At 35.7% G+C, this 16773-nt stretch overlaps 1 protein-coding gene across 1 annotated transcript in view; it reads left to right on the top strand.

Moving 5' to 3' along the window:
* The window catches only part of ccbe1 (collagen and calcium binding EGF domains 1), a 56995-nt gene extending 40487 nt beyond the window's left edge, over window positions 1-16508 (top strand). The window contains exons 6-11 of the mRNA XM_084387943.1: window positions 1119-1225; window positions 4456-4564; window positions 5442-5581; window positions 12451-12486; window positions 14557-14592; window positions 16073-16508. Of these exons, the coding sequence (XP_084244069.1) occupies window positions 1119-1225; window positions 4456-4564; window positions 5442-5581; window positions 12451-12486; window positions 14557-14592; window positions 16073-16333 (689 nt within the window). The 3' untranslated portion in view covers window positions 16334-16508. The remainder of the gene's footprint in view (window positions 1-1118; window positions 1226-4455; window positions 4565-5441; window positions 5582-12450; window positions 12487-14556; window positions 14593-16072) is intronic.
* The last annotated feature ends 265 nt before the right edge of the window (window positions 16509-16773 follow it).

The following is a 16773-nucleotide window of genomic DNA, read 5'->3' as shown; positions in this document are numbered from 1 at the left end:
AAGTTTATGGCACAGTTTGATGGCAACATTTGATCTGCCCCTAAAGCTAGTGAGCTACCTTGTTGTCTACTGCCTTCATAAGATCTTACTGACTGAAATGGAATCTCATAAGTTATTGATTTAGAACACTCTACATAGACAACAGCTGTACTGTAACTGTAAAAGTTTAAAAGGCCACTTTTATACTTAATTAGAGTAGTGTTTCCTGACTGTTTCATAACACACTTACGGTAAGCACTTTTATAATGTAGAATTAATAGTTTTACTTTAAAGTACATTTTAAATCATTGCTTTAATAATCTGTTGCCATGCTTTAAAGAAGAATACTTATTTTAATGTTGACTAACATACAAAAGCACATGTAAAGTAGTTGATTATACTATACATACATTTTAAATGTACTAAATTGTAACTTATATGAATATAATATACAGTACAAATATAATAATACTATGCAAATATAATAATTACAAACAGACAAGTTTCTATAGAAATTACATTAAAGTATATTTTAGTTTACCATATAAGCTTTTCAGCACAATTGGCAGTACACTTTTACCATATTCCAAAGACAATAGAAGTAATTATGAATTTACATATAAAGACCTTCTTAAGTGGATTAAAAAAGCACTCTTAAGTTCAACTAATTGCATTTAATATACTGCAAATGTAAACTATAATACATTTTAACTTAATTTTTAACATGCAATAAGTGTTAAAACAGTTACATTCAGTTTGCACTAGTATATTCTTTTAAAGTAGATTTACATAAATACTCTTTTTTCGAAAGTATGCTTAAGTCTACTTCTTTTTCACAAGGCTTGACAGTTGATTGCATTAAAATGTGGTGTTAGCAAATTGCTAAGCTAATGGTGCCATGCTCTAAGTATAAAAATACATGCACAAAAAAAAATGGGTAAAATAGTATTTTTTTTCTGAGTTTGAATTGCTTTCATTGAGAACTTTTTTATCTCATGAAATATGTGTATTGAAAATCAACAGTTCCCTCAACTCGTCTGCCATCATGGATGGATTCTTTTTACTGAGCTTGTTGCAATTTAATTTGGTTTTGTCCAACAACCTTCCATAAATTCCACATGCATGTTGTCTCTTTACAGCTCCGCTGTTTGAGAAGTCAGACAACGTCATGAAAGAGGGAACGTGTTCGGCCACATGTGAAGACTTCCATCAGATGAAAATGACTGTTCTCCAACTCAAACAGAAGGTACACTATTCCAGTTTCACCTGCAGGGCTTATTCATTAAAACAAGCAGCAGATTCCTTTTTATATGCATGTCCTAATCCGTAGACTTAAGCCGACCCAACGACAACCTACCTGACAACATTTCACGAGCAAGTCAGAGTCAGGTTATACAGGTCTTCAGGGATGTGTTGGCGACTTTATAGGCGAAATAAAAAGCGCTAAAACATGGCCCAAATGGCTGAGCGATCTGGTAGTGTGACTTATGTCTGTCCTTGCTGCAGGCTAGTAAATCATGTTGAGCGCAGTGATGCGGTTTAGACGGGCTGAGGGCGCAGAGTCAGTGTTCTGCAGTCAGAGCGAGACTGTCAACAAATCTACTCAGCACCCTCATGGTCACGGCTTGATATATAGCTTTTGTGTGTGTGGTCCAACAGACTGTGAGGGAAAAGACTGAGAGAGTAAAAAACGTGGTGAACTGGTAAGAGTGAGGCAAAAGGTTTGGTTCTATGAGAAGGTGATGTAAAAACATTCTTATTTTTTAAATAACTGTTATCAACATTGATAATTATAAGAAATGTTTCTTGAGCAGCAAATCAGCATATAAGAACGATTTCTGAAGGATCATGTGACACTGAAGACTGGAGTAATGATGCTGCAAATTCAGCTTTGCCATCACAGTAATAAATTATATTTTAAAATATATTTAAAAAAAGAAAACAATTATTTTAAATTGAATAATATTTCACAATATTACTGCTAATATTGTATTTTTGATTAAATAAATGCAGCTTTGGTGAGCAAAAAAAGGCTTTAAAAAATATCCATGCACTAATCCATCAAATATTAATCCATTTAAAAAAGATTAAACATTAAAAAATCTTACACTACCATTCAAAAGTTTGTGATTGGTGTGTAATTTAACACTGAACGGTGTCATTAAAGTATATTTGAAGTCAAATTCAAAATGTACTTTTTTTCCCAGTTCAAAATATTGTGTGATTACCAAATTTATGAGGTTACATGACGGTTAGGATGGTGCCTTAGAAGGTAGCTTACTATTTAGGCAGCAGACTGCGATATTCACTAGGTTTTAAATTAGAATTGTAAATACAATCTACAGACTGTTCTTCACGGCACATAATTCTGCTAATCTCTCGCAGCATCATAAGTGGTTGATATTGGCACTGAATTGAAATATGTGCAGGCTGAGGAACCCGACACAAATCAAAACCAGAAACAATGACAAATGAGATTTAAATTGCTTGCAAAGGGCTGAACACAGACACTTGCGCAGATTTATGTGCTTGGCCTAGGGCTGTATCTGCTGTGTGTGGCGAGACCTCAAAGGTCTGTGCGTGCGTGTGTGTGTGTGAGTGCACTGATGTCCAGAGCTCAGAGGTTAGCAGGTAATGGATACTTCCAGTTCTTTGAAGTGAAATACTCCACAAAGAACGCTTGTAAAAGACAGGCACTGATCTCAGTCCATGCACCTACCTGAATAATTCAGGGATTTCCTGTTTTTGTAAATGGCATGTACACAGATGTTACAGTTTATAGATCAGATTACATGTTACTTTGGTTTCAATTATAATTCTCATATCTTCCTTGTAATATCACATATTTTAGCCACTCCCTCCTGTCAGATGATGTACAGTACCTGTCAAAGGTTTGGAAACATTATAGTTTTTGAATGTTTTTGAAAGAAGTCTCTTATGCTCACCTAGGCTGCATTTATTTCATTCAAAATACAGTAAAAACAGTAATATTGTAATATTTTTTGTGGAAATGGTGATACTTTATTTCAGGACTCTTTTATGAATAGAAAGTTCAATGAACAGCATTTATTTGCATTTATTAAAATATATTAAAGCTTTTATTAAATAGAAACCTTTTGTAGCATTATAACTGTCTTCACTGACACTTATAAATAAAATAAAAGATTGACCAAAAGTATTAATTTCTCTCTTTTTTTAATCTTACCACAAATGTTTGAATGGTATCATTAGCTGCGTTTACATGGACACTTATAATCGGATTGACGGCTCAATCGGACTAAAAAACCTTCATGTAAACACCTTATTCGATCCGATTGAGCTCGATCCGAATGAAATTTCGATCAGATTGAAAGGGGTGGTTTATCCCTTTTGTAATCCGATCGAGAGAACATGTAAACACTTGATCGGATTGAAAACCGAAACTGAAAGGACTGCGCATGTGCAATGACGTTAACTAGCGTAATGACGTATGACGCGCGGAACGAGCTGTTCTTCCTGTTGAATAAAGTGTCATATTAATAAGTTTCCCGTCATTCTAAAATTCTCATTTCACTCGCGCGTCTGTGAAGTGAAGCAGGACAACGTCCCACCAGTCCTTGTTTTGGATTCTCATCCACAGACGACTGGTTTTGGCCGCGGGGAGGGGCATTTTAACTGCAAAACGGTTAATATGCTCTAAATTATGACCAGAGACGAATTCATATTACGTCTGCTTTTTAAAACAAATAAAGAACCAATAGAGGAGAATATTTATGCGCGAAAAGCGGGAAATGCTGTATATTCGTGCAGTGTGCGCATGTCAAAACATCAGATCCGATTTGAAACTTGTGACATATAAACGCGCACATCAACCCGATTACTTTATTTATCATTCATGTAAACACCTTGTTCGGATTCATCAATCGGATTGATTTAATTCCGATTGTGTCCATGTAAACGCAGCTGTTTCCGCAAAAATTTTAAGCAGATTATAATAAGAAGAAATGTTTCTTGAGCAGCAAATCAGCATATTAGAATGATTTCTGAAGGATCATGTGACACTGAAGACTGGAGTAATGATGCTGAAAATTCAGCTTTGCATTACAGGAACAAATTACATTTAAAAATATATTCAAATAGAAAACAACTGTTTTTACTTTATTTTTTTATCAAATAAATGCAGCCTTGGTGAGCATAAGAGACTACTTTCAAAAACATGAAAAAGATTGTTTATTGAAGTTTTTTTTTTTTTCGCAGAAAAGAAATAACCACATTTTGGGTTTGGATCAGCATGAGAGAGAGCAAATAATAACTTTTATTGTCCTTTATGGGTTTCTTTTCTGTAAAACTAACTGCAAGTCTTGCATTTTTGGTACTGTTGAGCTTCAGAACCAAAAAGCTTGGGCATGTCTTGTTTCTGTTCGGTCTTATCTAGTCCTGTAATGCAAGAAACAGCAAGTTGAGAGCTGTTTTTTTTTTTAACTCTCCTTTCCTCAGATTGCATTGTTGCCAAGCAACACAGAGGTCAATAAGCAGATGACCAATGAAAAGATGATGATGACACACTCGTTTTTACCTGGACCTCCAGGGACACCTGGGCCTTCAGGTGAGCTTTGTTAACTGTCCTTAACATTAACCGTCCTGCTCGCGGGACGCTTGCCGCTCTTTTTTTTTTTTTTCCTATAACATATTTTAGTAATCATCATAAATTAGGTATCATTCGAAAGCGTATACACTCAGAATTCATCCTGTGTAAACCATTTTTAAATTGGACATTGCGATAGCATGAAAACGGTACTTTAAACCCTTTTAGCAGGCTCCTCCCTCTAGGCGGTGTCATGTTTAATATTACAAAATGTATTTTAACTATTTTATAATCACCTTTTTCTAATCTTGACTAAACACATATCAGTGGAAAGGTCTGAGACTAAATATTCCATTTTTTGTGACTGTTTTGTGATATTGTGAGAGAAATGTATTAATATGTTACAGGAGAATGCATAAAAAAATTCAATGGCATGTAGGTGTCACCTGGTGGCTAGGTTTGGTATGAACAAAATCTCATTTTTGTGACGTCAACATCAAATTTGGAACACAACTTAGTTAGGCATATGGTTTTGATTTTATAGCAATTTTAGAGTAAAGCTTGTTTTGTAACATAAATATTTTGTATAAAATAAAAAATCTTTAGTACATTACAGTTGCTATACAGTAAATTTTAACTTCTATAACATTTTTGCTCTTTAATTAAATTTTTTTTTTTTTTTTTTTTTTACTAGACCAACCTCAGGTCTTTATTCCAAAGCATTCACTTATTACAAACATTTAAGTTTAGAAATTGCATTTCTGTGTCTACGCTCAAAAACAAAAAGGCGAGTGACAGTTATTTAGTGTTTATTTTCTCCATTCATGTCATCCTTTTTTTTTTTTTTTTTCATAATGCCTTTCTTCTTTAAACCTGTCACTTCTTATGTTTCTCTCAGGGAGCCCAGGACCCAAAGGTTTCCCTGGCCCCCCAGGACAGATGGGGCCACCAGGCTTGCCTGGTCCCAGAGGAGACATGGGGCCCATTGGGCCCTCACCGGACCTGTCTCATATTAAACAGGGACGACGGGGCCCAATGGTACGTATCAATCCTCCTAAGTAACCTGGCTATGTTCACACTGCATTTGATGAGGAGAAAGAAAGCAAAGTTTTTCTCGTACAGTTTTTCCTCAAGTTTTGATTGTTTAGAGCTGTCACCGTAATACTTAGGAGTATAACAGCTGTCCTTCCACTGACTAAACCACCGGTATGAAAAATCAGCAGTGCAGAATTGTGACGAATGTTGATCTAAAGTGACGTGAAAGTCCGATGTGACTGTTCAGACTGAGGTCGCACTCAAAACATCAGACTTGTATCTGGTTTAGGACCACATATGGAAGTGGCTCAAATCAGAATCGAAAAGATCAGATTCCATGTGGTTTGTGCTGTTCAAAGTGTTGTGCAAAAACATTTGGGCCACTTTTGCCTACAGTCTGAGCGTAGCCCTAGAGAGCTCACAAACCATGTACTATCAGCTATAATCAGTTTCCTAAAGTGTCTGATTTGAGGACTAATGTGCACAAGTTCATTTTGCTGCATCTATATTAATCATTATAATTAGCCTAGTCTTGCGCTGCTCCATTTAATCCTGATGTATGTTAATGCTGTCTGCTTCGGACACAGTGCAATGGTGCTTTTTTCCATTGCCGTTTATCTGTGCCTCACCATTAAGCTCATGAAGATAAACTTGCTTTGGCTCAGCATCCATTTTGTGACATCCGGGTGGCCTGTGGGTTACATTCTTGAACATTAGTCTTGTTGGGTGTCCACATTTATTATGACTAGCTAAAGGATGTACTTAAGCAGGTTCAAGGTTTTTTTAATCAGTGGTGCTCGATCCTTCTCTTGGACATATATTTTCAGACTGAGGTTTAGTTCTAGCCCTACTATAACATTAAATATTAAAAGTTTTTTTTCTACATTTGTGAAATAATCTACAATATAATAATAATAGTAGTACTAGTAGTAGTAGTCGTTGTAATAATAGTAGAAGTAATCATTTATGTGATATGTTAATTAATATTATATAGAAATATAATATAATCAGTGTTATTTTAGAATTATTCGTTACACTTTAGTTTAGGATCCAATTCTCACTATTAACTAGTGCATGCTAACCTTATTAGCATGCATATTACTAGGATATTGGCTATTTATTAGTACTTATAAAGCATGTATTAATGCCTTATTCTGCAATGACCATAAATCCTACCCAATACCTAAACTTAACAACTACCTTACTAACTATTAATAAGCGGTAATTAGGAGATTATTGAGGCAAAAATCAAAGTTAATAGTTAGTTATTAATAGTGAGAATTGGATCCTAAACTAAAGTGTAACGAATAATTCATAAACTATTATAGTATTTATTTATTTATTTATTTTAGTTAGTTGCCAAGGTGTTCAACATTCAAACAGTAAAAAATGTTGCCTTTGGCTAAAAATGGTAAATTAACGAATACGATATTTCAGAAGGGGATGAAGAAGTTCATAGAGATGCGTTGTTGTGTTTGAAATCATGTGACGCATGTTTTTAGTGGTGGAACTCTGGACTTGATTGGTGTAAAGATTATAAACATCACATCACACTTACATTATTAAGATGCTGAGTAACTTAATTGTTAGTTGTACTTGATCTTAAACTCTTCATTTTACACTTTTAGCATTTGCAGATTTAATGAGCCAAGCTTCATTTTAGACACAGCATGATAGTGATATAGCTTGCTGACCTGCGATTGCCATCGACGGTGACACGCTTTACACTTCCTGTTACAGACTGTTAACCCTCATTACTCTTTCACACATTCTTCCCCAGACTGACGGTCTCACACACACACACTCAAACACACTTTCACACTTAAATTTCAAGTGCTGTGAATCACAGCAGACTTTCTAATGTTAACCTTTTCAGCCGAATCATCACTTTGCGGCATGTGTGTATCTAGCCTCTGGAGACAATGTCTTAAGTTCATGACCGCAAATATTTGTAGTCTACTGAGAAATTAGGTATGTTGTTGACATGGAAATATCACTGAATGTTTTCTTTATACACTTAAGATGCATCTGTAGTTGAAATATTTTTACTCTAAGGTCATGAACGCTGAGTAAATCTGTAATGTCTGGTCTCATTTGGGCCATAATCAGTTTTGAGCTCTTGTAGCCATGGAATTCTTTGTTTTTTGGATGCAGTTCCACTTCGTGTTTGCTTTTACGGGAGGCTCTTAATAGTTTCAACAGCCTTGTAAGACTGAAACTGGATCAGCAGGTGCAGGATCTGTTTTGTTTGCACTAAAATAATTTAAAAAGGCTTTGGACTACCAGAGTATGCGGTGTTGGATTTTTGACCAATTAGATTGCAACAGAATATCCTGCTTCTCACTGTTGAACCTGCTTGAGACTAATTTAAATTTACATGGAAGAGATTGTGTGTGACTTTATCACACTATTACACTGCAAGTCCTAATGGCCAGAGCCAGTATTTTGACACTTACCCGTTTTTATGTCCTGACTGTTTACATTCATTTAAGGCATTATCGACTGTGTTTACATTTAATACCGCGCCAAGACACACTTTTCTTTGACATGAAGTACCATTGAATTTTTTTTTCTTGTTAATCACTGTGTCATATCAAACCCGCTAAAAAAATATTATATACACAGTCCCAATTTCAAAACATTGCTTGCAGTAACATCCCATAATTTATATATAAAAGAAAATATTAGTACAAATCAACAACATTGTATATTCTTTAAAAAAACGATTGCTCATGCATACAGTTGCCACCATGATACGTAGAGTGGTTGCCAGGGTGTTGCTCTGATGATTCTGTTGAGCATATTTGATGTTTAATATGCAGTTAGTTTTTGTTTTTCACATGTTTGCAACAATATCTGTGCCAGATATCAAAAGCAAAACAAAACAAAATTATTGACAGTATAAATATATTCTTAAATTATACATTTATTCTTATTTAATTATTTTAATATTTCTTGAAGTAATTTTTTATTAGATTTGTATTGATTTTATTATTAATAAATATGTTAATAAATATAATAAATATTATAATAAATATTTTAATTGTAATTGTATTCATAAATTTTTAATTGTAATTTAACCTAATTTAAATAAATTAAAACCACATTCATACTTTTTCAAAGTATCGCTTTGACAGTAATGTATAACATTAATATAATTAAAATTAATATGAAAATTATTGAATAATAACACATGAATTTTTATTCAACTATTTAATATTCATTTTAATTAATACATTTATGTTATATAAAGTATAATATTACTGTTATATATATATAATGTATATTATATATTATATAAATTTAATATTAATATATTTATTTACAATTTTTAATTAAAATAAAGTAGGGATATAGCTTTAAGTTTGAAAATGTCCAGCTCCAATAAAACAACAGATTTTCAGCTCTCCAGATCATGCTATCGGCTCATGCCTAGCTGGGTCACCTCCGTCTGGGCTAGCGTTTGAACACGTGTCCCCTAAACCCCCTGACCTTCAGCTGGCTGACCTCTGACTCTCTGAAGGGGGGCGTCTTTGCAGGTGGGGTGGAAACTAGGACGGGTAACAGGAATCACTTTCAACCTTTTTTTAAATTCCTTTTTTGTTCTTGTCTGTCCTCCTTTTTCATATTTGATAACCCATCCTTTCAACCGATGATTGATATATTTCTGACCAAAAAAGCTGGTTGTGTGCCAAGTAGTGTACATTTTTCAATATGCCAAAACACAACATACATCCTACCTCTGGATGTTGACAAATGATAATGGCAATAACAGAGAAAAGGCTGACTGCGTTACTGCACATGGGTTGCTTTCTTTGGCCCATGTGCTTCTCGAGGCCGACTTTTAACCCGTCCGATAGAGTCGACCTTTTGCTTTTAATGCATTGGACCACATCACTAAAGCGTGAGTCGTCAATGAAGAAAAATACTTCTGAAGTTGTGTAATAATTTATGAATCCTGGATGTTGAAACATGAGCCCTTCAATGCTCTGGAGTCGTAGCTCATAATACAAGTTTATTTTGAGAGTGTTCAAAGTTTCTTTTTTTTTATTTGATAAATGAGAAGTAATGCCGTTTGGAACAGTGTACTTGGAAAAGGCTGTTTAAAGAGCTGCCGCCAGTTGCGTCTGTGGGATCATGTTGTGTGTTGCATGTGCAAAAATACAAGTCCGAGACCCTAAGTGTGTAGTCATGAGACTCCCCTGTCTGTCACAACCGCTCCATCCGTGAACACATGTATTCTGTGTCTTTTCTAAAGGACTGTTGACGTTGCCGCTGGCCCAGAACCAGCTCTCTCTAATCACCCGCATAAAAACAGAATTCAATGCAGTATTTTTAGATCAATGAATCATGTTTTCCATTCTGGTACAAATGCGTCTCAGATCTGCCCTAGAGATCTGGACAAGCATGATTTGATGTGTGAAAATATTTGAAAGTTGAATGAACAGGACCATCAAATCTATGAATCTAAAAATGTATTTCTTTGATTGCAGAAAGTCCTTACTTTGGCCTTTAGCTGTCGAATGGGTTTGTTCGGATAATAAGCTATTTTATGAAGGCTGATGAACATGAACTTTTGATTGTTTGTTTGTTTGTTTGTTTGTTTCCTCTGATCCTATGCTAAAATCTGAAGTCTTTGACCATTCGTACAGTCTGGCAAGCAATAATCATAAAGGACTATTATAAATCGCACAGTGTGCACCTGGCTTTAGTCAAATATAGCTTGTCTTGAGTCTTGACAATGCCATGCAGTAATGTGCTATGATCCATCTAAAACTATTTTAAACTGCATTTTAGTAGTTGCCGATTTATGACCTTATATTAATTGAGAGACCACAGAATATTTGTCATTTTATAAATTAATTTCAATGATTTGAATTGAATTTCAAATCTCGTAATAGTTTTAGCATGTTATTGACTATGGCAATGTTAATGTATTTGGTTTGGCGGACTAGATTTGCTACGCTGCTGTAGCTTCAGAGCTAGTATGGACTTGCTTCTGTGTACACAAAAGACCTATTTCTCTCAAATATTGTTCACAAATATGTCTAAATCTGTGTTAGTGAGCACTTCTCCTTTGCTGAGATCGAGATAATCCATCCACCTCACAGGTGTGGCATATCAAGATGCTGATTAGACAGCATGATTATTGCACAGGTGTGCCTTAGGCTGGCCACAATTAAAGGCCACTCTAAAATGTGCAGTTTTATCACACAGCACAAAGTTTTGAGGGAGCGTGCAATTGGCATGCTGACTGCAGGAATGTCCACCAGAGCTGTTGCCCGTGAATTGAATGTTAATTTCTCTACCATAAGCCATTTCCAAAGGCGTTTCAGAGAATTTGGCAGTACATCCAACCGGCCCCACAACTGTAGACCACATGTTACCACACCAGCCCAGGACCTCCACATCCAGCATCTTCACCTCCAAGATCATCTGAGACCAGCCACCCGGACAGCTGCTGCAACAATCGGTTTGCCTAACCAAAGAATTTCTGCTGAAACTGTCAGAAACCGTCTCAGGGAAGCTCATCTGCATGCTTGTCGTCCTCATCGGGGTCTCAACCTGACTGCAGTTCGTCGTCGTAACCGACTTGAGTGGGCAAATACTCACATTCGATGGCGTCTGGCACTTTGGAGAGGTGTTCTCTTCACGGATGAATCCCGATTGAATGGCATCGTGTGGGTGAGCGGTTTGCTGTATGGTATGGGCAGGCATATGTTATGGACAACGAACACAGGTGCATTTTATTGATGGCATTTTGAATGCACAGAGATACCGTGAGGAGATCCTGAGGCCCATTGTTGTGCCATTCATCCACGACCATCACCTCACGTTGCAGCATGGTAACAGCATGCACAGCCCCATGTTGCAAGGATCTGTACACAATTCCTGGAAGCTGAAAACATCCCAGTTCTTGCATGGCCAGCATACTCACCGGACATGTCACCCATTGAGCATTGATGCTCTGGATTGGCGTATACATTATTTTATTTTTTTTGGCCAGGCCTCATCTTTTATGAATACAAAACAAAGACGTGAACTTTTATTAATTGTGAATTAAAGGGGACATAACACACACAGTTTCTGCCAATCTCATGTTAATCTTGAGTACCTATAGAGTAGTATTGCATCCTTCATATCTCCGAAGAGTCTTTAGTTTTATAAGATTTATAAAAGACAGAGACAGCTTTATCGCTTCTTTCCGAAAACAGTCAAGCTCCTTGAGGCGTGCAGCGCTGCTGATGACTTCCGTAACCCGAACGAAGCACGTTGATGTGCGAGCTCTTGCTCTCGCTCTGGTTGATGTGTGCGCGCGCTCTTCCAGGAGAAGTGCCCATACAAGGCCATACTCGAAAAAAACTTTCCAAAACTTATACGAACCCAGAAGGGTTGTATTGGGAACAGAAATACTCTGTCATACATCCAACACGTTTTTTAAAAACTTTGGCCATGTTTAGCATGATAATCCAACTTTTTAACCGTGGAAATAAGTCAGAATGCATGAAACAACATTAGACACATTAGACACTTGCTATGTTGAGCAAGCAATCTCATTGGCTGCAGGATCAGCAGAGGCAAATCAGCTTGTGCCATGTGGAGATGGGGCGATTGCTTGCAGATTCCATGTAAAGGACCTATCAGCCTGCGCCCTCTAGAGTTTCAGGACTGAACTAGATATTTCAATCATGACAACTCTCTGAATAGTTGTAGTGTGTTATTGAATGTTTATGTATTTGGTCTTGGCAGACTTGATCTGCTATGCCCTTATACATTTACTGAACAAATTTAAACTATATGCTATTTCTGAAAAACTTTTTTTATAGATATATGTGGTTTTGTGTTTAATCAAAAATGTGTTGTGTGTTTAGGGTCCTCCCGGGGCTCCAGGGAGAGATGGCATGAAGGTACGGTATGTTTTCTATCTATCTTTATCTCTCTATCCACCACTTTTCAAAGCCATGGCCAAGGGCTATTTTCCATGTGCAGAATGCAAATATTTGGAAAAACAGGATAAAGATGTTTAAGATCAGTGGTGACCAATCACTAATGAAATAAACTCTCGTGTCGATGTCCAAAGGCCAAAATGTTCAAATATGACATCATAGATGGCGTGACGAATTACAGATATTTCAGAATGTCAAAACACGATTATTACGGTCTTGAAATGGCAAATATGATTAGTCAAAATATTCAGGTTTTTATTGAGTAATTACACTGAGGGATTTCACAATACACCACAGATAATCATGGTATATAAAAGCTTTGATATCATATTTATATCATCACATTTATCATATTGTATAACTGTCAAAGTTTGTGAACTACAGATATATTAAAGGTCTATGTCATCACATGTGAATCAAGTATAGCACAGTACTGCCGTTTACTCTCAAGTCTAACCGTTACATGTGATCTGCTAGCTCATATCTACAAACAATATAAAAAACAAGCACAATGGTAAAAATTGGCTGTTTTGCCAACTATTATATCAAATTATGGAACTAAATTACAAGGTTGTTCATGTTACAGTATAATTGAGGTAGGCCACTTAAAGCCATCAATGCTAGGCTTGGAGACAGACATTAAAATCCACTAAAAATAACTAAATCAGAAATGGTTTAATTATCTACATGAGCAAATGCTTGTTCAAAACATTGCAAGTACACAAAGTTCATTTTTGCATTACTGTGGTGGTAAAAGGTGACCTTCAAATTCTGTGCCATTAAACCGGATGCTATTATTCAGGTAGCTAGCTATAAATATGTCGTCAGTTTAAGTAACTTTAACCAGATTGATTGTCCCACCGTGACTGTAATTGATCTAAAAGAAAAAACTGATTTCAGAAGTAAACACTTCACTGTTGCAGCCTTTAAAGTAACACTGCTTTCGCATTATGAAAGGTTATGTTTTTGAAAGAAGATTCTTTAAGGCTGCATTTAATCTAGTAAAAAAAGAAGTAATATTGTTTAATATTATTACAATTTAAATGTTTCATGAAACTGTAATACACCATCATTCAAAAGTTTGGGGTAAGTAATATAAGGAAAAGGAAAGAAATTAGTACTTTTATTCAGCAAGGATGCATTAAGTTTATCAAAAGTGACAGATGTTACAAACGATTTCTATTATTTTAAATAAATGTTCACCTAAATCAATTTATCAAAGCATACTCAAATATGTATCAAGGTTTCCACAAAATATTAAGCAGCTGTTCCAACATTGACCATAGCAAAAAAAAAATCTTGAGCAACAAACTAGCATATAATATAAACGTATAATAATAATATTTCACCATATTACAGTTTTACTCTGTTTTAATTGGCGAGCATTAGGGACTTCTTTCAAAAACATAAAAAAAAATCATAATTATTCCAGACTTTTGACCGCTAGTGTGTCAAGTATGTCTCAGGCCTTAGGTGAACTGCTATATAAGCATTGCTTTTCCATTTTGTTTGTTTTCCAACATGTATGTGCACAGAGAGGTTCAAGGTTGATCCGCGTATAGTATGTGTGTATAGTGTGTTTTTCTGGTTTTGTATCCACAAATTAAAAACATCTGGGCCGCTTACCACCTCTCCGTGAACCCTGACCCTACGTAATCCCCACAGAGGGGTCAGAATCTCACAACGTCTGTCTGTGTGGTACCTACTGCCATACCTCGCCCCAAATGAGCTATAGACCAGCTTCAAATGGTGCGCAGAAACAGTGCTCAGATAGCATTCGTGATGTTGAATGAACCCATCGCTGTCTTTAGGTTTTATGTGCCAGTTAAATTGTATTGTGTAGTGATTCATTTGCTGGCGTTTGAGATGCTGAACGATGGAGTAGAGACGTTTGATTTTGACTAGCGATGGCTTGTTTTCTCACGTGTGATCATGTTACTGAGAGATAGCGGGCAATAACTGTCCTGTTGGACTTCTCATGGCTTCTTTACTGTAATCCTGCTAACCCAAATATTTGTTTGGTTTCTCCAGGGAGAGAAAGGGGTTCCCGGCCCTTCCGGACCTCCAGTAAGAACTTCTTATCATGGCACTTTCTCTCATGGTTCTTATGTCTGAAATATATTTGTCTGTGTTAGCCTCTCTCGCTCTCACCTTTGATCAGTTTTCATCTGTCCGTCTCTCTCAAAGTACTAAAGCAGAGTGTGATTCTTCACAAAATCAAGTCTAGACGATTTGTTTTTCTTGAAAAAGACCCAAAATCTCTAACCCTTGCAAACTGTGCCATGCAGCTTAGCATCAATAATAGCAACTCATAGTAATAGTAAAAAGAATTATTATAAATGTATTGAAGTATTATACATTTTATTATATATTTAAATTATCTGTGGCATTTATATCAAAGCCAACTCGTGTTTTTGGTCTCTACCCTTGTCATTTAAATAATCTTTTTTTTTCTTCCTAACAATATGTATTTGTAGTTGTTGTTACGTTTAAAATTAATTCTGTACGTAAATATTTTGCTATTCTAAAATAATGCATGCAAAATCACTGAAAATAGATCTATCTATCTCTCTATTGTTTGTTGTTCTATTTATCTTTCGTTTGTCATTCTATCTATCATTTGTTCCGTTGTTCAATCTATCTTTTTTTCCGTCATTCTATCTATCTATCATTTGTTCCGTTGTTGTGTATATATATATATAAAAAAAAATTCTGTCGTTCTATCTATCGTTTTTGTATTTCTATCGTTTGTTCTGTCATTCTATCTATTGTTTGTTCTGTATTTCTATCTATCGTTTGTTCTGTCATTCTAACCAACGTCTGTTCTGTATTTCTGTCGTTTGTTCTCTCGATTTATCCATCAATCGTTTCTGTCATTCTATCAACCGTTTGTTCTGTCATTATATCAATCTACCGTTTATGTTGTTCGATCTATTTTTCGTTTGTCGCTCTATCTATCGTTTGTCGTTCTATCTATCTGTCATTTGTTTCATCATTCTATCTATCGTTTGTTCTGTATTTCTATTTATCAACCGTTTGTTCTGTCATTATATCTATCTTTTGTTCTGTATTTCTATCCATCAATCATTTCAGTTGTTATATCTATCAATCATTTGTTCAGTTGTTATATCTATCAATCATTTGTTCAGTTGTTATATCTATCAATCATTTGTTCAGTTGTTATATCTATCAATCGTTTGTTCTGATGTTATATCTATCAATCGTTTGTTTTGTCGTTATATCAATCTATTGTTTGTTCTGTCGTTATATCTATCGTTTGTTCTGTCATTCTATCTGTCTATTGTTTGTTCTGTATTTCTATCTATCAACCATTTGTTCTGTCATTATATCTGCCCAAGCTCCACAGTAAGGGAGGAACAACAGTAATTTAGACATACAGAAAGAGAGCCAGTGTGTTGAAAATGTGACTCATCTGTATTTTACATGAGTGCTTTATGCCCATTTCTATTAATCCTGAGGATTTGGGACAATTCTTACTCCAGCGAGGTGGAATTTCATGTGATGATGATGCGGTTTGCGTTTTCAGGGCCCGCCAGGATCCTTTGACTTCCTGTTACTCATGATGGCTGACATTCGTAACGACATCGCAGAGTTGCAGAACAAAGTGTTCAGCAGACCGTTGCACTTCTCAGGAGAGGACTTCCCGTCTGCCCCAGACAATTGGAGGGATACCCAGGAAAGTCTGGACTTCGGCTCCGGAGAAGACTACAAACCCCAGAGCCCCCCGAAGAGCACCAGAAAGAGGAAATTGCCCCGGACCTTAAACAATCCAGATTGGCCAATTTGAGACTGTCCTCGAACAGAGTCAGAACTGAAAGAAAGAACTGATTAAAGAGAGAATGAGTAGTGTAAATATCACAGAATGACTGCTATTTAACTGTATACTCGCTGAAAAAAGGCTGAATGTATTTCATTGTATGAAATCTCTATTTTTATAACATAAAGGATGTACATTTTTGTAATTTGGGCATTTTGAAAGTGTCATTTGTCTACCAAAATAACTAATAGGGTGACACATGCCATGGTTCTCTTTACGCTAATTTCTTTGTAGGTCCAAAAATATTTCTCTAAAAAAACTTCTCTAAAGATATATTTATACATTAATCACTGTAAGTTGAAGTTAGGATCATTTCCAACTTAAATCCAAAAAGGTATGAAGTTTAATTATTTATTGTATTGTTTCAAATATTAAGCATTTCAAAACTATAAAACATTCAGTGTACAACT

The sequence above is a fragment of the Rutilus rutilus genome (genome assembly GCF_951802725.1).
Source record: "Rutilus rutilus genome assembly, chromosome: 18".
In the NCBI taxonomy this organism is placed as follows: Eukaryota; Metazoa; Chordata; class Actinopteri; order Cypriniformes; family Leuciscidae; genus Rutilus; species Rutilus rutilus.
The sequence above is the reverse complement of the archived record's forward strand: the minus strand, read 5'-3'. Positions and strand labels throughout refer to the sequence as shown.